Below are 27,944 nucleotides of genomic sequence, written 5' to 3' on the forward strand. Positions count from 1 at the left end.
GTATTTTTTTTTTTTTTTTTGGTCTGATATTCCTTCTTTGTGGTCCCTTCTTTAATTATTTATTTCTTGTCCATTTTCTCCACCAAAGAATCGATAAGTCCTGCAGTAGTGAACGTGTGTCCTGGTGCATGGTGGGAAAAAGTTTGGTCCGGAAAGATTTGAGCAGATTTTTTTTCTTCTTTTTTTTCTTTTTCTTCCACTGCTGTACACAAAAGTCTGAAGTTTCTGATCAGGTGATTTCAGGCCTCAGATAAGGAAGGGCACCTGGAGAGAAAAAAAAGAAAGAAAGAAAGAGTTAAAAAAAAAATAAAAAAAAACCGGGTGAGATATATGGCTGTAATAAATTTTAGGCCGATATTTTTTTAGCGTGCCACTCCGCTAACATATGGCTGTTGTTAGCATAGCATGTGCTAACAGCGGTTTGGGGTGTAAGGTCAGTGTAGAGAGCTGTGAGAACAGAAGTGTGAAGCAACTGCAGGTTAAAATACAGTGGGTGGGTGGGTGGGGGGGGAACACAAACTGGAACAATATGAGATCGGATATATGCATCACATGCAGCGTCTGCCACAGTAGATTCAATCCAATTTTTATTTATAAGCTGCAAAATCACAACACACATTGTCTCAAGGCGCTTTAAGCTTCCCATCGTGTCCCGACCGAGGGCTGTAGTGATGATTTGTACATCCACTGAGATCGTAAAGTCAAGTCTGCACAAACAAAAGACTCAAATTAACTGTTTCTATTTTCGCAAAAATTGAAAATCAATGCCAAATATTTTTAGTTTTTAGTTATTTAGAACTGACTTTCTCATTTCTCCTACAGTAAAACCTCCAAAATCAAGACACAATATAAAGAACATGACCTCAATTTCTTTAAGAACGCTGATTTTATGTGTGAATTTAAACAATGTAATTTAGTACATATCAATAAAATACTTGTCGGTTACCTACCAACACAAACATACACACAAAGTGAAGAAAAGGAAACTTAACAAGGTCATAACTTAAAGTATAATCAGCCTGTGCTTTAGTGTTTTTAAATAACTGACACTGCAGTCATGTGTATAATAGAGTTCATGTGGCAGTGTGGTTAGTTGTAATGTAATTTATTTTATTTAAAAAATATGACACATATGGTGATTTTAAGTTATATCATCCTATCCTGAACAATTAAAGGTCGCATGGTGTACATATGAAACAGAGTGTGAGGCGCTTTAGGCAAATTAGATATATTTCATATGACAGGTTATAACAGTTTATATAATATAACACACAATATTTCGCTTTTTTTTCTGGAGTGAGGGAAGTGGTTGGTGGCAGAGCTGAGGCTACGTGCTAAATGCTGCTAAAACTCGTGCTATGCGTCGATACACAGTGGACGATGTGGTTTATGTTTCTGCTTCCTGTGTGACTGCGACTGTACAGGTATTTAAAAAAACAAAACAGAAAAAGCACCAAGTACAGAGACTCTGACTGACAGGCGACCTCGGTAAACACCCTGCCCGCCCACGCCTGCTTAGCAACAGAGACATTACCTAAATAAAAACAAACAAGTGTTTAACGCTGTCATTACTGTGCGGCTGCGGCGCGGGCCCGGCTCCTCGCCGCTGCACTGGAACCTGGAGCGCTGCTGCTTCCACGCTGCCTCCCCAGCTGACCTCAGTGCGAGCACCTGTTTCTAATCGCTGCCCTGCCAGAGGCTATTAGGATCCGTCCACCCCCAGAAAGGACCTTTCCTCCGCCGCTCCAAACCCAACCGCACACCAGCTATCCAGTCGCACTGATTAATCACATCAAGATGGACTCGCTCGCTCGGCCTCGTAACGCTGCGGAGGTGTATGTGGGTGTGCGCGTGCCGCCCCGGTGGCGCGTGTGCACGCACGGTGCCACATGCTCGTGGTTTTTCATGTGTGTCGCCCTAATTCTTTATTCTGTCGACTTTGAGATATTTGACCGAGATATTTCATTAGACATTTGCTGCTCTCGGATATTAAGTTAGATATTCATTCGATACCTGCCGCCCCACGGAGCCTACACGCAGTCGGACTCGTTGGACCGTTGCCACGCTCTTTGAAGGGGGCCGCTCGTCTGGAGGTTGCCACGAGGTCAGTGGATGAACCTGATTGGTCAAACCCCCTGTGGACCAAAATTGGAAACGGTGGCCGCTGTAATCACGCTGGAGCGCAGAGCGATGCTGCTTCCAGAGTTGGACGTGGACTTGTTTGAAGTTGATTTTAACCCCCCTCCTGTAAAGTGACAGTAATGTGAAGTGAAAAGAGCCTTTCGCTGCCGGACAGGTAAGTATTCTCCGAGGGCGGCTGCACTTTACCCTGATGGGAGCTGACTCGGCACTATAACCCGACCGCAGCGCTCGGCATCGCTTCACAGATGGAATCAGATCTGCACAATTAACCCCAACACTTGAGACGGCGTGATTGGACCCGGAGAAATGTTCGCTCTCTTTAACAGGCAGCGCTGCAGCTACCTACTGTATGTGCTGTCAGCTGCATGTACGACTGCCCTTCTTTTTATATAGATATTTAGTTTTATTCCAGCGCCTGGACGACTAGAAAAGCCAGATAATCATAAACTGTATTGGCTGATTTGGTTCAGATGTTTTCATTTTAATTCTTTTCAGTGAAAGGCTGCAATAAAACAAGGCAGCAGTTTTAGGTTTTGGAATTGCTGAAGGTCAGAGATTAAAAAAACAATCCTGTGGCGTTATTGTTTTTATGGTCACACGATCTCCAAACCCTGAGACAATCAATCAATCAATCAATCAATCAAAAACACATGTGTACAGCTTTTGGAATATTTGTGTGGGTGCAGAAGTTGTAAATAAAAAAAGGTGGAGTCTATTGACCTTACTTTGTCCGTACTGGCCGTACTGGTAGGACGCCACGTGGTCGACGGTGTAGCCCGGCGAGCTGTAGGAGGGGGGGCAGTAGGACTGGGAGCTGGGCAGGGAGGGCAGGGCCGACATGGAGGGAACGCTGGTCAGACCCTCCAGGCCCTTGATGTGATCCATGCGCTGGCTGCAGCTGGCGGCCATGCCGGCCGGGGGCTCGAGGCCACCCGTCAGAGGGGAGATGGCGTAGTCGCTCTGGGGCTGGTGTGGCACGCCGCCCGGGTTCAGCAGACCCATCACCTGATCCGAAGAAGAAGAATGAGAAAAAGAAGAAGGAGAAGGAGAGAGAGAGAGAGAGAGAGGGAGATGAAGACCACGGAGAATTCGTCTATTGTTGGCAGGACCTGTGGCTAACACAGTTAACTTGTGTTAAGAATGAGCAAAGACAGCGTGTTGGTCACCGTCCATTTGTTTGCTCAAGCAGACATCATCAATTGAATAATGAGAAACAGGATGAATTTCATCATTGCAATGTGGGGTTTGTAACATCCCAGGCCCCAACCCAGACCCGCGGCTGTAAAACGTCTTATTTCTATTTCATTATCTTCTTTTTTTTTTTTTTAAGCGGTGGTGGAAAGCATCGATCTGTTATTATATAAACGGCAAACACAAATGGAAGCACTATAATAAAACTGTAGCACTTCAGTCAGTCTGCTCAACAATCACATTTTGATAGAATAAAAACTATTTAAGTGAGATGGACGGACTGAGAACTTGATCCTATTAGATAAAATAAGTTAAAGCTTTCTTTTGGGGACCTAATGTACAGTCACAGAATGGTAATAAATCGCAGTGTATCACAATTTGTTGGTACAATACTTGGGATATTGCAAAAATAGCCATGTTTGTATTGTAATAATATTGTATCGTGCATCCCCTGATGGATTAATCAGCTGATTTGAGCCTTTCTCAGTCATCTCAGTATCAACGTCTGCGTGAAGACTTTATGCCGTCAGACTTCGCAGGCGAGCTGCAAATTGTCTGGGTTTCATTTAGAAACAATGCCCCTGTATTGGTTGATCCACAGGAGAAAAATAATGTTTATTCAGTTTGTGGTTCTCTCATTTCTATAGGTTTGCTCCCACACAACACTGGAAGCCTTTCCAAGAGTTTCACCGCAGCGCTGCACTCGGGCTAGAGTGAGTAATAAAAGTTATTTATTGTTAAACAGTAAAATGTTGAGCCTCCACAACAGATTTACCACAAGTGTTTGAACCATATTTGAAAGAAAAAGCAAAAGCAAAAAAACTGTGTTTATTTAAATTAGGAATATTAGTCAATCAATTACTTATCAGAACTTCTTTTGGCATCGGCCCCAAAAATTTAGTCTGTGACGAGCGTTTATCGCACATTAAAACCTGTCATTTTTAAGCGCAGCAGCACAGGAGCGTATGTGATATGTATCAACACAGACAGCAAGACAAACACACACTCAGACACACATAGGAAATCCCCCTGTCGCGGACATCAAACGGCTGCCAGCGAGCCCCGTCGTCCCAGACAGAGATAGCACCAGAGAGGAAGAATTAAGCAATTTGTCTCAGATCCACAGCTCCGCTTATTCTAAAATTCCTTTTTGACGCCGCTCCAAAAACCCACGGCCGCAAGATAACAACTTATCTCCGAATGAGATATGTCGACACAGATAACACAAAGGGAAGGTCTGTGCGAGCTCGAAGCCGGCGTTCGGGCCTCAGCGTAGATTTGCAGCTTTGAGAAATCCGTTAGCTCGCCTTGACCTGGTCTTTATTAGCAACCAGATAATCGAATTTGGGGAGGAGGGTGGGTGAGGGGGGGGGGTATTCCTTTAGCCAGAAAAGAACGGAAAAGAGCCGTGGGGCAAAGTGTTTCAACTGGTTTCAAAACAGACGCAAGATACCGCAAGACCCCCACTCCCCCAGCTCACCTTTAACGCTCGCTCAGCTTACCTGTCTGTCATCAAAGTGCTCAGTAAAGCGTTAACAGGGAAGTGAGGCTGGCTTTGTCACTTAGAGAGTAACGCTAACTCAACCTGCTGCCTCCACATAGATATCTCTGTGTATATAGTGTGTATTTATATATATATATGCATCATATCCCAGGTCCTTCTCAGCACAGCAAAGGCCTCCAGGCTCCTCCAGTTGTCCTAATAAGAAGCAGGTACGCTGCTCTTTGGGTCCTCTCGGCCCTCTAAGTGACATATTATTCTACATCCACACACACACATGGTCCTGCTTAAATCATTTCCCAAGTAGGGGAGGTGAATGGAGGAGTCTATGTTGATTTGGAAGAGGGAGCTGTGTTTCCTCCCATGCCCAGTAACATTTTCCTAAAAAATTAACCTGCGTTTGGAAGGTTTTGTCAAAACACAGCGAAAGGAATTGAGAGAGAGAGAGAGAAGGAGAGAGAGCAGCAGCAGCGAGACGCCGAGGACACGTGCCCCTCAACGCCCTCAAATCTGAAGCTGTTTTCAAAAACGTGGGAGATCACGACCGCAGACATGAGGATGGTTTCAACCGATTTTTAACATTATAATCCTCTGAACACACACACGTTTAGACGATTCAACAAGACCGCGAGACGGGACCACACACACACCTGCCGGGCCGTGGTGACGATTTCACTACGGAGATTATCTAGGACACGAGATCTCACAGAAACTCACGCGACTTTGGGGGAAAAAAAACACTCTTTTACGCAGCAAAGAGCAGCACAGACTGTACGTATCTCGTCTGTGACCATTAGCTGCTATGTTTGTGAGCTGTAAAAACTACACACAACATCCGGTCGGTGACACTTCCTGTTCTGCTCGCTCTCTTTAGCTTGTTGCGGCTATTTCTGTCTGGAATCGTAAATGTCAAACATGTTTGATTTGAGATCGCGGCGGCTCAGAGTGGTAAAATAATCACATTATGAGGATTATTTGGACAAATTATCGTTTGTGACAAGCATCACATCTGACTGTGACACCCCGACCGTTAAGGGGGGGGATCAGTCTATCATGTAGCCAGCGTTTACCCATCATCCCTCTCTCTCCCTGCCTCTTCTGCTGGCCTGTCCGTCCACAGTGTTTCACATTGGAGCGCTGCCGTTGCCAGCGGCCTAAATCAGTGCGTCCAGGAGTTAGCAGGGAATGTAAGGAGGGGGTGAGGACGGACGGAGGGGTGAGGAGGTGGGGGCGACTTCTGAGAGACGGGACATTCCTCCTGCGCCGTATGAAATATATACAAATAAATTAGACGCTGTGCTTTCACATGGAGGAATGTGGAGGCAAACATTTTAAGAATGCAATCGCAAAAAGGCTTCCCTCAGGGCTGCAGTGTGGCATCGAGTGTGTCTGTGTGTGTGTGTATACATGACCATGACATCCAGTTGTGTTGTAACGTATAGAATAGTTTGCATTACACAGTGTATATCTGGCGTACATCGAGTTCCTCCGCTCTCACAGACTTGCACAACGAAACAGTGAGAAAATGTGTAAAATTCGTATTTTTAAATAATTAAAAACTACAGTAACCAGTCGGTGCAGCCTAAAACGGAAGGTTGAAAAGTTGACTTAGGCATGCTGCTCAACCATGTCATGTAATATTTGTGTAAAAGATGTTGCAAAATCCTTAACTGATCCTCAAAATGTCATGGAGTGGATCAATTATCTACACTGTGCATGTGTGTGCCTGTAATTATGCGAAACTTGGGCAGTGCACGCGCATCTGTAAGTATGTGTATATCCATGCACGTTGGCGTATTCGCGCCGCTGCGGCCTTCTCTCTGAGGAGTGGTGCCTGCGCCGGGGCTGAAATCTCATTTTCTGCCTGTTAGGACGTCTAACTGGTCTGTCTCCTCCGCCTGTGCCCTGCGTCTAGGTGCAGAGACCTTGGGACTTCATGCCTGGATAATTGGCTGTAATTGTCTTTTCACTTCTCATTTGTCACGCGCTCCATTGTCCCGCGTCCTTCTGGTGTCATCTCACTTTCTCCTCCTGCAACTGTGACCGAAACTACTAGTGTGTGTCATCTGCAGAGTTTATGGGCTTAAACTGGGTGAAAAATGTGTGTATATACTGTATGTGTGAACGTTACGTCCTCCACACCTGGGGTGAAACGTTATTTGAAAACGGTTTAAAAGAAAACAGATTGTGTTGATTTATCACGAGCTTATTGAGCTCTTGATTTACAGTGAAGCCGTGTGCCTTTGACAAGATAAATCACGCGAACCTCAACCGGCTTCAATCTTTGAAATCATGTCCAAATCTAATTCTGCCCAACTCCGATGTGGCAAGTAAAACTATTCTGGTCTGCAGAGCTACGTGCTCCCGAACACAGACCTCTCTCTGCCCAATTAGTGCACTGCAAAAAAAAAAAAGCTAACAAACCTAAAACGTCTGATTCAAATCAACTTAATGTTTTTATAATCAGCCCAGTGCCTGTTTTTGATTAAAATAAACGTGTTAAAGGATTAACTTCTTAGTGAATATTAGTATTTTTATTGAATCTAATCTCACAGTTTGAGCAGATTTCTCCTTAAACGTTCCTCTGAGTCTAAATTTACTAAAAAAGTGAGACTGAAAACGACTTGTTACTGTAAATGGCGCCTTGTATATCAGTGCTGCTGGTGAACTTGAACGCATCTCAGGCTGCAATGTCTTACCTGTGGGTTCATGGGGTTAGCCGGGCCCCCGGGGCCCACGAAGCCGTCCGAGTAGCCTGAGAAGGAGTGGCGTCCCGAGGCCAGGCAGTAGGCGGAGCCTCCTTCGCCCTGTCCCCCGGCGCCGGAGCCCTGGTGGCCCGAGGACGGAGGCAGAGGCTGGGGCCGGTGCACCGTGCTGGGGGGCTCTGACAGTACCAAAGGCATGATGGGAAGGGAAAAAAAGTTAGAGAAAGAAGTGGTTAGAGGCGGGATGTATATGGTTATGAGGCGTTGGTGCTGTGTTGAATTATCAGTTAAACAGGAGCAAAACAGCTGCGGTCCATATAAATATATTTGTAAACATGTCTATAACATGAAAAAACATCAATTTCATGTCATAATGTCTTTCCAGATGAATACAATGAACATCATAAACAAACAAACCTAAAATCTTTCATTAGTTTTTTTTGTGATTTTTCGAAAAACTTCAAATAAATTCTTACGCGTCAGTCTGTGGTGAATAATTTCCACCACAAATTTAAAACATTGAGTTTTCTGGGTGAAATGATAAATTGTCACTGAGCTCTGAACAAAGCTGTCTTTGATTTTTTTTTTTCCTTCAGAAATTATAATTTATTATTATTTATATTGATCCTCAGATCACTATCAACTCAACTCTCTCTATGTACCTTGTGCTATAGATGAGGGGGGGTAGGCGCTGTCAGAGAGCTGGTAGGGGGGGATGCTGGACATGGCCGACGGTGGGAAACCCCCCGGGATCAGGTGATTAAATGCCATCAGCTGATTGGCTCCCGCCTGCTTCCTCCATCTCGCCCGCCTGTTGCTGAACCACACCTGGAGGGAGGAGACGATGACAGCGTTCGATCAGCGTGTGTTTAGTTTACGTGTTCTTATTGGACTACAGAGTTTAACACACATATACACAGACAAATACACACGCATTTACATTTAACAAGGGAAAACTGACAAATATCTAAGCTAGAAAGCTAGAATTAAGGTCGGTAATGCATTAAAAGAAGAAGAAACGTGTGCGTGTGGTTGTGTGTGTGTGTCTGTCATGGCTGGTTGAGTGACATGCCGTGTCCATATGGTCGGAGCTCATGCTGGGCTCGCTTACACTTCCCATATGGAGCCTGTGGAGGAGAATTGACTGGACTCCAGATTAGTAAAAAGGAAAGTCCCGATTGGGCCCCTGAGAGCAGAGGATGAGAGGTGTGTGTGCTTGTGTGTGTGAGCTTGTGTGTGTGTTTGTGCTATTGTGTGGGAGCCAACTCAGACCAGCAGGTTGCCTCTAAATGGTCAGACAGTGAATAAAAGCACAAGGTTAATATTTAAAAATGTTTCATTTGAGTTAAAGGTGAATGAGTGAAGCTGTTGTCATGTTAACTTGACAGTCAACAACAGGTGTGTGTGTATGTGTGTGTACTTGTATAGCTATACATGTGAGGACCAGTTTGAGTTTTAAACCATCAGCGTGAGGACATTTTGGGAAAGTGAGGACATTTTGGCCAGTCCTCACTTTCTCAGACCCCTTCCAAGGGCTGTTTGAGGGTTAAGACTTTTTTAAAAAAGGTTTAAGTTAAGTTTGAGTTAGGTTAAGAGTGATGGTTAAGGTTAGGCATTTGTTTTGGATGGTTAAGGTTAGGGTAAGGGGCTAGGGAAAACATTATGTCAACGAGTGTCCTCCCAAAGATATCCAAACAAATGTGTGTGTGTGTCGTCTGGTACCTGCACCCTGGCCTCTGTCAGCTTGGCCCTCTGGGCGAGCTCCTCCCGGGTGTAGATGTCGGGGTAGTGTGTCCTCTCGAAGGCCCGCTCCAGCTCCTCCAGCTGCTCGGCCGTGAACGTGGTGCGACTGCGCCGCTGCTTCCTCTTCAGGGGCAGATCGGGCTCCGACTCCACGTCCGAACCCTCGTCCGAGTGACTCGCTGCTCGAACACGGACGAAAAAAGACACAAAAAAAAAGGAGGTGGAGGATGAGACTTGGTCAGAAGTTGATCAAACAGGCTCGAAATGCAGAAGTGTAGTTTTTATAACCAGGAAGTTACTCCGATTTGTTCTGTTTCAACGTAACCCTCTTATACAAAGGAGGTGTTTTCTTCTCTGCACACACACACACACACACACACACACACACACACACACACACACACACACACACACACACACACACACACACACACACACACACACACAGACAGTCAGTCTTCCTCATGGTCTTGTGGCCAAACAGACCTCCATTCAGGAGGAATATTCAGAGCCCATAAGGAATAATCCCACTGGACAAGATTCCAGGGCACCACAGGGGGAACGCCGGACTAAAAGCCACACAAAAGGCTAATTTGGATCCAGGGGCCATTCTTTAAGAGTGTGTGTGTCTGTGTGTGTGTGCGCAGATGCAAGTGTGACTACTTTCGTTGTGTGTGTGTGTGTGTGTGTGTGTGTGTGTGTGTGTGTGTGTGTGTGTGTGTGTGTGTGTGTGTGTGTGTGTGTGTGTGTGTGTGTGTGTGTGTGTGTGTGTGTGTAGATGGTAGGGTTTATATCCAGGAGCATTTGAAGAACAAAGTGTCTGTTCAGTCAGGTGGATTCCGGGATACGATGAGTTTATAATGAAGTAGAAATAGTTATTAAACTAATCGTGTTGTTGTGACCAGGCTCCACGTCCGTCTGTGTTCATGTTGTTTATTAAACCTCAGTAATGGAGCTGTAGACAGGTCATCCACTTTTACACACACATCGAGGAAATATATCATCACATATTAATTTATCTTAAATTTAAATTTTCTTATAAATGCTTCTGGTATGGCAGCTGTATAACTAGCATTTCACATAGTAGGCTACATAGATATTTTAAGAACAATTCTTGTGGTAAAAGGAAACATGCAAAACCAGTTTAAAGTTATTTTAATGCCATGAGGAATCATTTATGTTATTGCTACTTCAGAGCTGCCACAGTCAGAATCCAGAGCACAATGTGAATTAATGCCAGTGTACTTTCTATACTGTTGATACCATCCACCCTTTATCAGCTGCTTTGATTTGATTCAACATAAAAACATCTTAAGTTTTTTTTTACAAGTGAATCCTCACATTTGAGAAGCTGCAACTAAAGAATAATTACATTTTGTCTCAATTAATGACATTAACTGTTGATTTACCAGTCGATAAAGCATCTAATGTTTCAGTAGTAGCTAAACCAATGCCCTATATTTGAATTAGAGAGTATGTGTGTATAAGTTGTATTTTTGCCCCGTGCTATCCTAGTCTTGGCTGAGCCTCGGTGACATCATGAGCCTCGACAGCTTTTGTGTTTCTACTTTTCATCTCGCTCTCAGATCAGCATTAACACCATTGTGCTGCACGTCCCATAAACCAGCAGCTCGGGTTTTTAACTCAGCACTTCAAACACACCATTGGTGCCCCCCCACCGCCCCACCCCCCATCCTCCATCCCCACAAGTCTAAAAGTTCACCAAGGCCAGAGCGCCCACTTTTTTTGTGTTACACTTAATTAATTCCCCCTCGGCATTAGGGGGAAGTTTTGTGTGCAACACTGTATTAGTTCCCCCTCGCAAGCAACAATAAAATACAAGAGAATCCAAATAGCTCAGGGCCCCTCATGTGAAACTGATCCTCTCTGCCCCTTCGGCGGTTTTCTCCTCACAACACCAATAGCAGTGGGAGTCAACTTAACATGCATTAGGAGCAAATTGGTAAAGAAACATTCAAGCATGAGGTGGGCAATAAGTAAAATATTTTCAAAGGTGGGTGGGTGGGTGGGGGGGGGGGGGGGGGGCAGGCGGGCGGGAGTGAGAGAAATGGAGACATATAAGCCTTAAGCCTCTGCTGCAATATTTGCACTCGTAGATTGTTAGCTCTTAATCAAGATGTGTGAGTTTTAGCCGGACCGCACACGCAAATAAAAAAAATGGCTGCACATCAGATCAGATAGATGCAGGGAGCTGCAGTGTTTCAGCCGGTGTAGGGGAAGAAGGAATTCGGGGTGTGGAGCGCTGTGGAGGGGTTGGAGGGGGGAGTTTTTTGGGACAGGATGGCTGAAAAACAAGAGATGAGGCCTTTTTTTTTTTTTTTTTCTGTAGCCTCCCCCTCCGGTTCCTGCATGGAGGAGGGCTGCGAGGAATGCTTTCTCGCTCCCCCTGCGACTTTTTTAGCAGCGTGCACGTTCCTCAGCATTTCACAGGGATTTGGGCCCTGGGAAAGCTGAGGCGGCCGGGAAAATCCTTAATCACTTTGGAATTACCTATCGGTTATGACTGCTACCAGGGTTTCAGGACGTTTTTTTCAAAAGAAGCGACAGAGTGGCACCTCCTGAAGTCTCGGGGCGGCCCGGCGGTCTGGTGGTGATAAAGTCCTGGTTTCAGATCCTTCACGGAGGAACTCGGAGCAGGAGTGAGGCGGGGGGGGGGGGGGTTGGGGGGGGCTCATTTGCTCCAGTCCACTCCACTTGGATCGCTACATCACTTTACTGTTAAGATACAAGGAGATAAGACGATGGGCTGTGACGATAGCGACGTCGGTTCAGGCCGCTACACTGATCCTCAGCGGGATGGGATAAAAAATAAATAAAAGAAAATCGCCGCCGGCTTTTAGAAAACATCCAACTTGCACATTTTTCACTTTCACAAACTCGAACTTCGGCCTCGACAAACACACTTTTTTTTTTTTTTTTTTTTTGCACCACCCTCTTTAAACAAGCGCCACCTTCTCCTCCCTCCTCCTCACCCTCTCTTTGTCTCCCCTCTCTCTCCTTCTCTCCCTCTCCCTCTCTCTTTTCCACCCATATTTCTCTCTCTGACTCTCGGCTCTTTGTTGCTCCACAGAGCCGAGGTCTTTGCCGGCGATTTCCACGCTCCATCTGTGGAATCCGTCATGGCTCCCTCGGCCCTTCACAGTGGAGGGCTGTCACCTGCCCCATGGGGGAGCTGAGAGGGGAGGGAGGGAGTGGGGGGGCATAAAGAGGTTCTGCAGAGGGGTTTGGGGGTGGAGGAGGTGGGATAGATGGGGGGTGGGGGCACAGCCGGGGGGCATTCTACATCCCTCCCAAAAATAAAAAAATAAAAAAACCACACAGCCCCTTCCTCCAGAGGGAACTGTAAGAGCACCTGAGGGGGCAACGGGGGCTGTTGTTGTGGATGTAAATGTCCCTGTGGGGATAGAGAGTCTGTCTGGGCATCTGTGGTGGTTTTCGTTGTCGTTGTTGCTGTTGTCGTTGTTGCTCTTGTTGACGTCGTTGTCGTACATCCACAGTTTGTGAGTCCTTTTCTACGCAGGTGAAAGTTCCCAACAAGTCACAGACTCTAAAAGATTCACACTTCCTTTTTCTTTCTGTGACGACGGTTCAACGACACGACGTAGCTACATGTGTGTAACACGCTGTAACCGTCACTACAGAGCTGAGGTTGTGCACGGTCGGGGAGTTTCTGATTCCTACAACTCATACCATGCCACCAAAACACAACTTGCCATACCATTCAAAAAGTACTGCACAGGGAATCATTAATTGTGCTCACCTTTCTTGTTAATTTGTCCTAAACAGCCAACAGTGCGTATCACTGCTTACGTAACTGTTATATTAGTAAATCATAATTTTAAGGGTCTTTAAGGGGCATGTAATGCCTCCCTCCGACCCTCCCAGATCCCCAATTCTTCTCACCATCTTCCTTTTCTCCCGGTGTGTTGCGGCTGTCTTTCAACAAACTTCAGCCACTGAGGAACTTAAAGCTCTTTTGTGACGCGTCCAAAACTCCACGGGGGTCCACGATCAGTTTAAAGTGTTTATTGTAACAAGAATTAAAAAAGAGCCAACAAGCAGTTATAGCAAAAGGGGAAAATAATATGTGTCATTTCAATAAGTAATAATAATGATAATGGTGAGATGGTAAAGTGAAATGACGGTGAATTGACGGTCAACAAAAAATATGAGCTTCTAGTTCTCTCTCTCTCTTTGTGTTCAAAACTCCCGCCACCACACACAATAAATAAAAGAAAATAACCCCACCCTCTCAATGTGTCAACGCAATGACGTAAAACCTAAAGCAAAATGGCAGGCAAAAATATATTTTGGCTTCTACGCGGTGTATGGGACTACTTTATGCATGATTTATTGATTATGGATGAATATCAAAATGAAGCCCTAAGTTTGAGGGGGGCGTTTTTTTAAAGTCTGCTGATGTCATCAGCGTCTGTGTAAGAAACTGCCCGTTCATTTGCATCGTAGTGGAGGAGACCAGAGATTTCTGTTTCTGGTTATTTGTTCCACCATTTCAATCATTTCTTTTTTAGATGTGAATCTAAAATGTGAAGTGAAGTCTGTAAATACATTTGTTCAATGTTGAATAATTTAAGGTATTTCTATTGGGGGTGACAATTCATGTTTTTCAGAAATTGATCCCCTTGGGATTTGCATCCATGCCTAAGGGGTTAAAATAACTTTATTAGCAGCTTAAGTGTGTGTCAACATAGTTGTGCATTGTCAGCACTATACACCCTGGAAGTGAATATAAAAAACATAAATGACCATTCCCACCCAAATTGCAATATCTGCCTATATAAGACTGGATTTTACAATTAGTGAGAAAACCTTTAATTGTCCCGTTTAATTATTTGCTTTTCTCATTTTGTTGGAACGTGATTACAAGAAATCAGATTTTTCTTTCCTCGTCGTTACAAGAAGACGTCTAAAGATCAGTGACCTGTCATATCAATAGAGATCTACAAATAGTAATATAACCTTTAGTTCATGGCAAAATTCACAAAGAGATACTAATGAACATGTTCAGTATGTTCATCAGATCACAACATGCTCCATGTTAGCTCCAACATTAAACCTGTGACTTCCAGGTGATGAATCCAGCTCCTGATCGATAACGGCTTCTCTGACGTCCTTAACTTTGGAAATGAACCAATTAGGAAACTGCAACAACCTGAATTTCTTTAAGAACCAGAATCTAAAACAAAAACATTTTCTCTCGTTACTGAAGCATCAACCCACTGCCTCAGATTCAGCAGCATCGCTCCACCTCAGTCAAAGAGACAGGTGATGAGGAGGATTCACCTGGACGACAGGGAGCCACCTAATCACACCTGAAGCTCGCTAATTAACACACTAAAACACACACACATACACACACCCAAAGACTGCAGTCCTCCAAATACACACACACATGTGCCCAACACTGTGTTTTCCCCCGACTTTATGTACATTTTATATCCAGTTTAGCATCTACCAACCTGCAGCTCAACCAACTGTGGTCAATACTAATAAAAACACACATGAAATATAATGAAGCTTGATACCAAATCTGCATCTTAGCGTCGTATTAGCTCCTTTCCTGACAGGAGGAGACGGCAGCAACAGGAGCAGGAGGAGATGGAGAGATGAGGGTGAAACCTTTTTCCCTTTTACTTCCCAGACTTTTCTCCTTTTTTTTCTCTTTCCAGCCGTGTAAACCTGTGGTTTCAGAGTGCCCCGTTTGCCGTCATCGCCTCGCTATCCCTAAGATCTGATCACATCGATTTGGCACCGTCAAATAGCCTTAGCCAATCGAATTATCCACTCTAACCCTCCTATCGCTCCCTGCCTGTATACATATGCTATATCTTAAAATGCTGTATTTATGGCCCCTGTAAACACTTGACTTCTCTCTGTATACTTTTGCTCCACCTCGGCTTAAGAGGGAGCGAGTGTGTTGGGGGTGGTGGAGGGGTGAGGGGTGGCAGGGGCAGAGGCAGGCGGGGGGGGCAGCTGCTGCTGTAGACGTGGTCTTGGCTCTTGTCAGTTCATCGAAATATGAGAAAATATGAGCCTTAAAAGGGTAAAATTATCTGAGCAGGAGGAAAGAGCAGCCTCTGCAAGATCGCCCGGGAGCCGAGGAGCATTAAGCTGCAAAATAAGAGACGAGCAGTTGGAGGAAAAGGAGGGGTGGAGGGGTGAGGGGGGGTGGTGAGAAGGTGGGTGGGTTGGACGGGGTTAGAGGAGAAAGGAAAACTGTTTAATTTAACCAAACTGAAGCCCTGAGAGGCACACAGTGCACGGGACTCCAAGCCAAAACAACCTCTCCGGAGCCAAGAAAGCCCCAAAATGGCTCCCGCCGCGCAAACGCCATCCCAGGAAAAAGAGAAAAACCCAAGGAGGAGGAGAAGAAGGAATCGGCTGAAGCAGACTGTTGGAAAGAGTTTTTTTTTCTGTGTGGAAGGGGGGTGGGTTGGTGGAGAGTTGGATGGGGACACAAAGGCTTAAATATGTCCACTGAGACATGAGACAGTACACAAGTGTGTGAGAGAAAGGCGATGTGACAAAACTTGGATTTTGGGGGATCTTGGGGGAATTGACGGACCATATGTGGACTGTTTACACCCCTCCTCAGACATCCCAGTAACTCTCCTGGTTAATACTGAGGGTAAATCGAGGCTCTGACACATTTGCCCCCTCCCTCCCTCCTTTCTCTCCACCTACCCCTACACACACACAAAACAAAAGGCAGAGGAGACAAACGCAGCATTTATTTGGGCGGGCCGACCATGCTGCTCCTATTCAGCAGCCGGGGGACTAAGTGACTGGCCGACTGCATTAAACAGTATATAGAAGTCAAGGCAGGCAGATGCTGGGCCGAATAATGGCTTTACTGACAGCTTATGGACCCATCTGCGACTCTTTCTGCTGGGTTAAGAAAAAGATGGTGTGCGTGTGTGTGTGTGAGGGAGGGGATGACGGAGGAGGTTGAACCCACTTGACTTGCTAAGGAGGAGTTTCAACCTTCACAGCTGCCCTGTATATGAGAGTGTGCCAGAGCTGCGACTGTGTGTGTTGTGTGAAAATACAAAAAAAAAAAAGCAATGATGTGCGTCACCACACAAGATTAAACTGTCGTTAATCACAGTCTCGTTTCAGCGCAAAAAAAGTTAAAAAAATGACCTGACAAGAAAAAGAACAAATGCGTTGGATGCGGTCGTCAAGGAGGAGGAGGAGGAGGGGGGTGAAGCAGGAAATTATCACCTGTCATTTGTAGCTATACGTGTGTTTCTAATCCTGTTTCCTGTTGTAGCACCACAGGGGGAAAGTCGACCCTCCGCAGCCCCCTGACACACACACACACACACACACACACACACACACACACACACACACATACATACACTACTACTTCTTCTCCTCCTGTCTTTTAACTCTCAGTGGGGAGCTGGTTGGAGATCTAACAAGGTGAGCAGCCAGCAGGTTCACTGACAGGGAGGAAGTCTGACAGCTTCATCATCTCCACCCCGCTGTCAGGCTGCAGCTACTGCTGCTGCTAATCATCCACTCATGTGACACAAACTACTACACACTCCGTTTCCCCTCAACTTTACCCAAAAAAAAAAAAAAACGATAATGAACTTAAAGGAATAGTTTACCAAAAAATGAAATATTTTATTCCTCACTGTGCATCTAGAGACCCGGGAGGGAGTTCGTAGTCCAACGAAATCCTTATATGAGAGTAATAGCGGCCAACACAAAAAAGTCTATAAAACTACACAAAAACCATTTAATATTTCTCCATACCGCTCGTTTGCTGCAATCCAAGTGTCCTAACAGTCCTGTATTGAATGTATCTCACGGTCATGCGATTAATCGATTAATCGCACCAGGCAAATTCAATACAGGACTGTTTAGGCTGTAAAAATGTCCTAAATGACGTTGTTTCGAGTAAACTCTGGACTATATCCCTTCAGGACACTTGGATTGCAGTGGACGAGGAGTAAGGAGGAATATTAAATGGTTTTGTGTAGTTTTATGGATGTTTTTGTGTCGGGCGCTATTACTCTCATATAAGGATTTCTTGGACTACAAATCCCCCCCCTGGGTCTCCAAGATGCACTTTGAGGAATAAAAAACTAGTCCGGAGTATTCATCAGCATGAGTGTGAGTCAATAATGACTGAATGAATTTCATTTTTTGGTGAACTATTCCTTTAATTTCTATAAGGGAAAATGCAGCTCAAAGTGCTTTAAAAGAAACAAGAACATCAGGACGACAGAGCAGATACTGGTGGTCAGAAACTACTGATACTTGTAAAAGCAAATGTAAGATATAAAAAGCCATAAAAAAAGAAATCTCAAATAAAAGTGGAACTCATTAAAAGCAGAACCATAAAAATAAGATTTGAGCTGCTTCTTGAACACATTAACAGCGGCCGGTCGTCTGACATGTGGTGAGAGCGTGATCCAAGATCTGCTGCAGCTCCACTAAACTTTGAGAGTAGAGTGACCCGAGCAAACGGATCAGAAATCTGAAAGATAGGAAGGTGCTAAAACCTTTTTATTTTCATATTTTTGGCTTAAAGAGTCAATTACATTTCAATTTTGAAATCTTATCAGTCGGTGTAAAAACACTAATGTAATTCACTTTCATCACCTAGCTTTGATTAAGACTCTTGCTGAAGAGTTTTTGCTGTTCGTCAGTGTTTTTCTTAGTAAAGACATTAGAGTGATCCAAGCGTGAAAACACAAATGCATGAGTCAGTTTGTTAGCGTCTTGTGAAGATCTGCTGCAGGCTCTGACTCTCGTCGGTGATGTTGCTAATATGACGAATAAAGTCGAGTTCAGTGTGAAGTGTGACACGTCCTCCCTCTGCACATCTGTACCAATTATATCACAACTTCTGTTTTGTCTTCATTTGATATTTAATATTAAACTCATCCTCAAACAAAATAAGTAAAGAACCCGATCCAGCACGGTTTCATTTATGGTTTTCAGTGTAATATAAGTCATGTCGAGGCCTGTAATGTCGTGTTATAATGCTGCATTCATGTTACAGGGCTGAGGGCGGATCTGTGTTTCCGACCTTCAGCTCTCAGGTGGTGAATGAATGAATGAGTGAGGAACGGTTTGGCAGTGAATCCCTGTTTGAACAAGGAAATACCTGTAATCAGGTTCTACACAGTCAAACAAAGTTTTTTTTTTTTTTTTTAATTAATTAACTTAAAGGGATAGTTCAACATTTTGGCAAATTGGCCCATTGCCATAATCCCTGTAGTCATAGCAGTAGGTTCGTTACCTTTAATTGTCGGTGCAAGCTATTTTTAGAACGGCGGAGCAGAGCCGCGAACTGCTCAGAGCTACGCTACAGATGAGATTTCTTGGTTTCCCTCATCAAACTCATCAAATACACAATCCAACAACTCCAAAATGCTCTGGTGAATAAGTTGTGACCTGCACATTCACCACGCTATGAGATAATAATGCAAGGTTACGAGACAGAGTTGATTTCTAGGCAAATACAGAGACTGCTTGCCGAAAAACTGCCCCTGAAGGCAACGTGCATCAGCTGTTTTGCATGAATTTACTTCTGAAACAACTCTGTCTCGTAACGTTCTGTTATTATCTCATAGTGTGGTGAATGTGCAGGTCACAACTTGTCCACCAGAGCGTTTTGGAGTTGTTGGATTGTGTATTTGATGAGTTTGATGAGGGAAACCAAGAAATCCCATTAGCCTCCGTAGCGTAGCTCTGAGCAGCTCGCGGCTCTGCTCCGCTGTTCTAAAAATAGCTTGCACCGACAATTAAAGGTAACAAACTTACTGCTGTGACTATAGGGATTATGGCAATGGGCCAATTTGCCAAAATGTTGAATTATCCCTTTAAATCTCTTTTCCCAGCCCGACACACACACACACACACAAAAAAAAAGCTTGTGGTCTAATTAGTTAACAAAGCTCTGTGAAGAGAGTCAGGCTTCATCAGTCAGCTGATTGACAGCTGCCTGTCCCGTCCCGTCCCCGTGGCATCAGAGCACCGTGCTGCATTTACTGGCCTCTGGCTGGCCTCTGTAAACTTTGACACTCGACCCCTCACCCCCCCTGAGTAACACGCACAATGACGTCCACAGACATTAGAAGCTGTCGAGCTCCCAAACACACGAATATACGAGACGAAAACACACTCTCACACGCACACATTCTTCCTTACTTTCACACAAACACACTCATGCACATTAAAAAACAACCTCTCTCTCTCTCTGCCCCCCCCCCCCCCAGCTGTTGTGCCTATAGTGCATACTTGCAGCAGATAAAGAGGGGCCTTATTCTAAGGCGAGCCATTCTACTTGACCTTCTCTGGGCCTTTTCACTCTTTCACTCCCTTCAAACCGTCTTTGGGGCTCTCGCTCGCTCTCGGCTCAATGTGACTAGTCCATCACGGGTGAAGGCTGGGGCGCTACAGCGGGTCTTGAAGGGGGGAATACCCCAAATACCCCCCCTCCTCAACTCTCAACTCCACCATACACACACATGCACACATGCCCCCCTCCCTCTCAGACATCACCCTGACTTCAAAGTTGGTGTGCATTCATTAATTGCCCTTTGAATTGATATCAGAGGGTCACAATAAGAGTGTGAAAGGAAAAAGAGGCTTTAATGAAGCATAGAGCAGCCATTCATTTGCAGATAACTATGTTTTCATGCTTGAATAGTCATCATGCATGGGCTTATTAGAAAAAACTCACGAGAGAGCGAGCGAGAGAGAGGGGGAGGAGGAGGAGGGGGAGGAGTGGATGGGACAGAGGGACGGAGAGAGCCCCGGGGTAAGAGGAGAGTGATTTGGTGCTCACCACTTGGCCCTCGTGTCCCCCTTTGCCCTCGTGCCCAGAGAGACTCACTGAGCGACACATTCATGCTTTGAGCGGACAGACAGAGCACTCTTGCTTCAGGCCGTTTAATAGCCAATAGCTATTAAAGGATCCATCGAGAGCTTATTGGTGCCGTCCTTTGTCGGAGCTGATGAGACAGAAACTGTCGGAGCTGCAGCTTCCACTGTTATTTTCATTCATCTCGTCCATCTGTTGAACTTCTTTTTTTTATTTTTTATTCATGACTTAAAGGAGCAAAACCTAAAAATGTTGACCGATAAATGCAACCAAATCCTAAAATTACATGTTTTAATCCTTTCTGGTGATCAACTAATCACTAATCAATTAAAAAGTTTCTTTAAGTGTGGAAACAGCAGAATATATGAGTTTAACCTTCACTTTCTGCTACCATCTCTTGTGTTGGGGTCGGTTTTGACCCGAGTCTTAAATCAGCTGTAAAACACACTAAAAACAATTATTTATTATCCCATTTGTTTCTAAACTCTTGGTTATGTTGTTAGGCTTCCTTATCCATGAAAAGGTCGGTTTTGCACTCGTGATTTCAATTTTTAACTTTAATTACTGTTTTTATCGTTATAACTGGGGAGAAACCGACCCTAACAACACAAATGTCAAGTTTGTGATTTTTTTTATTTTTTTTATTCTGTTTAAATAGAGGCTCCTGACAAAGTCAAAAGGTCTTGATGCAGTAAACAAAAACTATGTGGTACTTTTATGCATTAAAAACCTAAAAACAGGTCGGTGCCGGCCCGAACACAAGAGGAAGGTTAAATCAAAATATGCAAACTGTAAATTATATAAAATGTCACTTTTGCATATTTTTATGTCTGAAAAATTTGGATATTAAAATTTCTCAGACAACAGCTGAAGTAGAAAAGTCAGTCTGGACTCAGACGCCTCTGTAAACACCATCATCCCACTAAACACACTGCTCCTCCTGTGCTCTCCACCCATTCTCTTCCTCCTCCTCCTCCTCCTCCTCCTCCTCCTCTTCCTCCAGCCGCTCACTGGCAGCACTCCAGTTGTGTGTGCCCACATATTACATTTGCAGCACGCCATCCTTCACCCCGAGTGGCAGAGCAGCCCCCGAGTTTCCTTCATTCACGGGCATTATTTACACAAACAAAGTCCTGCTCCGTTTCTGTGACAAAGCCAAACTAAATCTTTATGGCTCTTTCATGTATTGTCTCGCTCACGGTTCCCTTTTGTCCCCCGGCTATTGGCCCGGGCCCTGGATACAATGAGCCCGGGAGAATGGAGGCAGATTGAAGGAATGCACCTCAATAAACCTAATTATGACATGATGACTGCGCTCACCATGGTAGGGGTTTTTCAAAGATCCCGGGCTTATTCAATTAGCCCTTTCCAGGATCCCCTTTCACCAAATAAAGTTATCCCTTTGACTGTTTGCATTGCAGAGTGGAATGTGTGTGTGTGTCTGTGCGCGCGCACACACACACACACACACACACACACACACACACACACACACACGTGGCTGGCCTAAATGGAAATGTATCGGCCCTCAACAAGGCTCCTCTGTATTATCTGGTTAATTTCACCTAACGAAGTATGGACTCTAAAAGATACACTGTGAAAATGTGAAGCAGGAGGGAGGAGGAGGAGGAAGGGGGGAGGCAGGGAGGTGGGTGGGGGGCAGCAGCAGGGACACCGTGACTGTTTTAATCATTAACTTTGTCTCCAGGGTTAATTACTCTGACGCTGGGAGTTTGGGCCGGCCCAGTAACAACAGGCCTGGAGGGTGCTGCAGCGTTACAGCCAAATATATAAATATCTCCCAGAAAGTGGAGAAGAGAGGGGTGGGGTATGAGGGATGGATGGATGGGTGGTTGGGTGGGGGGTGGATGGAGTATGGATTTCTAACTTATATTTTAACTTATTGCGCTGGGATTTGAGAGAAAATGTGGTTTAATTTACTCGTCAAGACAGAATAAGCCTGGTATTATTACATAGGTCATTCAATATTCAATTAAGTGGACAGCAGAGTTTTTACTGAACACTTTAATGCTCTAAAGCCTCCATTCACAAAAGCTGTGACTAATCAGAAAAGTCAGCAACAGGTAATAAAAAACAGGGCCGAAAATGTGGTTTTGTATTTTCTATTATTGATCTGATAAGGCGCTGTTTTGATAGTTTGGTGTTAATTCATTTGCTGACAGGCTCTATACCATCTAAAATATCAGATGTGCTGCTTTGACGAAAGTTGGAAATGTGACATAATATATTTGTCACCAATGCTTCAACAAAGGTTAATAATGAATTTAATTAGAAACTTAGTGGGATTGCAGTGACTTTTCCTTTGTGCGCTCCGGAGGAGGAGGAGGAGGATGCGGCCCAGATATGAAACGAGCTGTGCGCCGCAGGCTGCGAGAAACAGAGGAGGAAGAATAGGAAACAGAGGGAGAGGGGCGGTGTTGCCTCTCCAGATGAAAGTGAGATGAAATAAAGGAGTCGATTTAATCTGCTTGAAGAGATTTGGAGGAGCAAGTGGTGGAGGAGGAGGAGGAGCAGGGAGGGAGGGAGGGAGGGTGAGAGACAGAGAGAGAGGGGGTGAGTTTTGGGAGTTGTGCGCATGCAGCGCAGGACGGGTGGTGGTGGTGGCCGCCGGGGCCCCCATTGTGAGGCTGCATGCGCTCCGGGCCAGACCGGGGCTCTCCGGGGAGAACATTGGTCCCCATTCACCAAAAACACTCTTTAATACACTCCCTCCGTCATTAAATGTGACATAGCACAATATCGACATCATTTAGAAGACATTATTAATGTTGGAGGGGTTGGGGAGGGGACTGGCGACTCATCAAAGCAACAGTGATGGAGCTGCAGCAGGATGCGCTCATATAATAGCTCGTGTTGACTAATTACAGTCTGAATATTATGACAGACGCGACCATTGAACTCCATCAATCGGACAATGTCGTTTATTTTTTATTTTTTCTAATTTTAAATCAGTGACGATAATAAAAAAGGACGCGGAGGAAATTACTGAAGTCAGAAAAACCAAGATCAGCGCGTAAAGCTATTTTTACATCACATATTACAGAGGCGAAATTACAGCGTCTATCTGGGACCTGAGAGTTTATTATTGACTTGTCAAGTTTTATGTTTTACGGACACTCTCTCTCTCCCTTCTTCATAAATATGCGTGCGCGCTCCCGAGCCTGACTGGCACAGATCTGTAACTTTCTGCGCATCTTTAAACCTGCAGTGTCTTTTTTTTTTAAGCGTTTAGTGCACTTTTTTTTCTTCTTCCGCGTGTGCACAGGCCTTTTTGGGGTGGAGGTTGAGAGGGAGAGGGGGGGCGAGCACGCATCCTCCAGCAATACGTGAGTGGATTTCAGAGGCCTCCATTGTCAGTGTGAATGGCAGTCGCGTTCTTTGGCCGACCCCGAAAGGAAACATTTTGTAGGTGAAAACGGCCATTTTCTCTCGGTGAACGGTGCCGGAGCAGCTCGCTGAATAATTCATCCTTCATTGCGGCCTCATAATGTGTTTTGTTGGGCTTTTCTTTTTCTTTTTCTTTTCTTTTTTCTGTGGAGGAGCTCTACTCTACCTCTCCACTTCTCCTCCTTTTTTCTCCGGTCTGAATTATAAACAGGCCCTGCCTCCTCCTCCTCCTTCTTCTCCTTCTTCTTCTCCTTCTTCATCTACTCCATCTATACTTCTCCTTCTTCTATCAGCCGCGGCCCAAAGCTGTTTCCAAGCTGGCCTTTTGTCCGCGCGCAGCCCAAGCGTGAGCCCCAAATAGACTCTCGCGCCTTTGTCTCCCAAGTTCATCCCCGAGCGTCCCGTTGTGCGCGCGAGGCGTGTCTTTGTGAGGAGATGGAAACCGTTGAACAAATGTTTGATCAACTCATCTGGGGGACATTTTGTCTCCTCACACTGGTCCTTTATCCCCCCTAACACACACACACCAACACCTCCACTTTTTTTTTTCTCCTGATGGGACACATGTTGACACCTCGCTGCATAAAGTGCTTAAAAAAAGAAAGTGGAAAGAGAAGAGATGGAGTCTGTAGATGCTCAGGTGGATCCATGTTATTAATTTATTATCTCATTATAGGCAATAAAAGGCTGTTTACATTTCTAAATTAGTCATATTTATGTAGTTAAACTGAGTTAATTGCCTCATCTACTTTCCAGGAATTAGCCATGGCCCGTTTCAATTTCTCTGAACTGCACTTTAATGTATAATTAACTTTTCTCGTGTGGAAAAGAGAGGGGGAGAGGGAGGGAAAAAACATTTAATTTGGTTTTATTTGAATAAAAAAAAAATGGATGACACGCAAATTATCATCCTCATCATCATCAGTTTGGTTTTTCTCGCGTCTAAATTCGCACCGACTGGTGTTAACTCAGCTCATTTGGAGAAGAAGAAAAAAAAAAAAGTTGAGCTGTTTGAGTTAAAACGAGCGAGTTGAGCGTGACCGACGTTGAAATGGGTCTAATTGGTTCTAATGGAGCTGCAGAGAAACTGAGCCCGAGACCGCTCGCAAATCTCCAATTATAGAGGGAAATATGTTTTACTCTCTGGACTGTGACACTTGCTTCACACGGTTTTCACCATGAAGGTTTTGAGGCCTGAGCCAACACTGTAAAACACCCACAAAAAATACTATAAATATGATTTAAATCACTTTAGAAAACTAGAAAAGAAACAACTTAAAGTTTTAATTTCCCCCCTGAGTCCTGCAGGTGGTCACTTCTTTTTCTTTTCTTTTTTTTCTTTTTTTTTTTTTTACAGTGTGGACATCACCGTTTCAACCACTAATAAAAATTGATTTGTTGCATAAAAATAATGATTAAACCATAAAACAAACAACGCGCGCAGAGTGACGTGCAAGAGGGACTATATTCTCACGCGCGATGCACTTAAACGTGGCGGATGAATTTTTAATGCTGCGTTAAAGTTTTAATGTTTTCTCTTTAAATGATTGCACCCTAATATTGCAGAGTTGCTGAAACACGGCCATTCAACCAAACTGCTTTTAAACCACTGCTGCACACACACACACACACACACACACACACACACACACACACACACACACACACACGCACACATACACACAGTTAAACACACACATGCACACACACACACACACACACACACACACACACACACACATATGCACACATATGCACACATACAAATACACACACTTAAACGTACACACACACACACACAAACATGCACACACACTTTCCCGCACAGAGCCATCACCTGCTGCTTGATTTACGGTATGGCCTCATGGGAAAGGCATTAGCAGGAGAGATATGGTCGATAAAGAATTCCTCACAAAGGACGACACACACACACACACTCAGCCCCCACCTCACCCTCACCCCTTCACCATCCAACAACTTTACAACATGCTTAAAAACTTCACGTGCAACTTTACTTTGCTTTAAACTCTGCTCCAAACCAATCAACACGTCGCAGCCGCAGCTTCTCGGGAAACGACACACACTGAAGATGAAGAACAGATAATAAACGACCTGTTCCCTCTCCACACACAGCTGCAGCTCTAACACACACGTTAGCAGCTGAACGCTAAATAAAAAAAATAGGCCTATACCAGATAAAAACCTCTGACTCCACCGAGCTCTGTCTGTAATCTGTGTGTGTATGTGTGAGTGTGTGTGTTAACAACATGCAGCCAACTTGTTCTGTGCAACAGGAACAAACACTCTGACAGAGATAGATGGATAGATAGCTGCACTCACATCTGTCTCCCAGGATGCCCTCGATGCTGTGTTTGGCCCTGCGCTCGTGCTCCTCCAGCTCCTTCTTCTCCATCTCCTCCTCATCCTCCTCTTCGTCGCCTTTTCCCCCGAACTTACTCCGCATGATGCGACTGATGGAGCTCACTGCAAAGGTGGAGCCACAAACTGCTCATCAGTTAAAAATAAAACAATAATATATTTATATATATTTACAGGCAACATAAAAAAATATATGTATATATTTATGCATAATATATATATATAAAGGTCGTTAAAAATTAGGAATTAGAAATATTTTCCAGATTTGTATTAGAGAAAGTTTTCCTTACTTTACTATTTTAACATGTGGAATAATAATAATGATATTATTAATGATAATGATTATTATAATAATAATAATTTGGTTCATTTCTGCCCTTCTTTACCTGAAGGCACGGTGTTGCGGTCACATATCCCATCCTTCAGTAACTTATCCCGAATCTCCCAGCTAAACATACCCGGGTTTTCCCGCTTGTATTCTTCAATTCTCTTCTCTACGTCCGGCGTCGTTCCCTGCTACAGAGGTCAGAAAAAGGTTCAGTGTTTATTCACCCGGGGGCACCATGATTGCATACACAGTCTATTATAAAAAATAGAATAAAAACAATAATACAAAAGCTGAATATCAACAGGTTATCATGTGCTATAAGTCTTCATCTCCGTGGTCCTCACCTTGGGTTTGCTGCCTCCGATGGCTCCGGGTCTGATGGAGCCGGTCTCCTGGTACCGGCACAGGATCTTGGACACGCAGCCGTGCGAGACCCGGAGCTGCCGGGAGATGACGCACGGCCTGATGCCGTGGTGGGCCATCTCCACGATCTTGTGTCGGATGTGGTTGGGCAGCGGTCTGCCGTTTATGAAAACTCCTCCGAGCTGGTTGACGCGGCCTTGACCCAGCGGGGTTGACACTGCGTTTGATCAGAGTTATAATATATGAGAGGATCCACACACACCGAGGCTTAACTGAGCTCAATGCACTGATAAAAACAACACATCAAGTTTTATTTTGACGCTGCAAAAAATGGCTGACAGTAAATATTTAGTTTATTAAAACTGTAAATAATATGCTACTTCATAAAATTAGCCTCTTAAAATATTATAATTATGTATAAAAATGCAAAATATATTATTACACACAACTGCACACAAGTTCACTAAAAGTTGATCAAATTCAACAACATTTTTTTGTAGGAAAAAAGTAAAATAAGTCACAAAAGTATGGATAAAAATAACAAGTAAATTACTATAAATGTCACTTTTGCTGCCAGGAAACTAATTGTTTACAAAGAAGAGTTTGTATTTATGAGTTCATGTTTGGGACAAGACAAGTAGGATATGAAAAGTTGTTTAGAAGCAACAGTGACTTTTTTCTAACTTTCACTAAAAAGCCTCTTAACGTGTGGTGCTTTACCTTCCAGTGGGAAGCCACTGCGGGGGTAGTTCTGAGCCAGCGTGGGTCGCATCATCCTGGGTATTGACCCCGCCAACGCAGTCATACCTCCACCACCACGACCCCGGTGCCTGCTGGGATCTCTCTCCTCCTGGCTGGGGAGGGGAGGGGGGGGGGGCAGGCTGTCGCTGTGGCTGCTGTTACTCCTCCAACACCCGGATTCAACCGTTAATAATAATGATAATAACAATAATGATGATAATAAAAAATCCTCCCTGGGTTACAGTCGCAGCCTCGGGTTGTGGGTGATAGCCGCGCCCGGGGAGCAGCCTTCACTATCCGGCCACGACCCTCCGAGCAGCACAGATATGACGACAAAAGAAGAAGGAAAAGTCAGTCAGATGTGTTGTTGGACGCGCATGGGGAGTCGGTTCCTCTCTCTGTGTCTGTGTCTCTGTCTGTCTCCTCGGGTTTAGTCGCCTGGGTTCGCGGCTGCTGCAGCTGAGCTTCGAAAATAATGTTGTTGTTGTTTGTTGACACCGGTTCAAAGTGAAGGGAGAGCGTCAAAAGTAGCGGAGCTCTTCTCTCGACCCA

General features: G+C 44.6%; 1 protein-coding gene across 3 annotated transcripts; it reads right to left on the reverse strand.

Moving 5' to 3' along the window:
* On the reverse strand, positions 1-27,884 carry pax3b (paired box 3b). 3 transcript variants are annotated; one of them, XM_083984425.1, is made up of 9 exons: positions 27,372-27,884; positions 26,633-26,868; positions 26,347-26,476; positions 25,922-26,065; positions 9,262-9,461; positions 8,202-8,367; positions 7,534-7,718; positions 2,868-3,147; positions 1-264 (listed from the first exon to the last, which is right to left on the reverse strand). In XM_083984425.1, exons 1-9 carry the CDS (start codon positions 27,454-27,456, stop codon positions 230-232), a joined length of 1,461 nt encoding a protein of 486 aa, XP_083840551.1. In that variant the 5' UTR covers positions 27,457-27,884; the 3' UTR covers positions 1-229. The 3 variants fall into 3 exon arrangements, with proteins under 3 accessions (XP_083840551.1, XP_083840550.1, XP_083840549.1); XM_083984424.1 differs by having other exon boundaries at positions 7,534-7,724; XM_083984423.1 differs by having other exon boundaries at positions 7,504-7,724.
* Between the last annotated feature and the right edge of the window lie 60 nt (positions 27,885-27,944).

Source organism: Trachurus trachurus (genome assembly GCF_905171665.1).
Source record: "Trachurus trachurus genome assembly, chromosome: 13".
NCBI classification, from domain to species: Eukaryota; Metazoa; Chordata; class Actinopteri; order Carangiformes; family Carangidae; genus Trachurus; species Trachurus trachurus.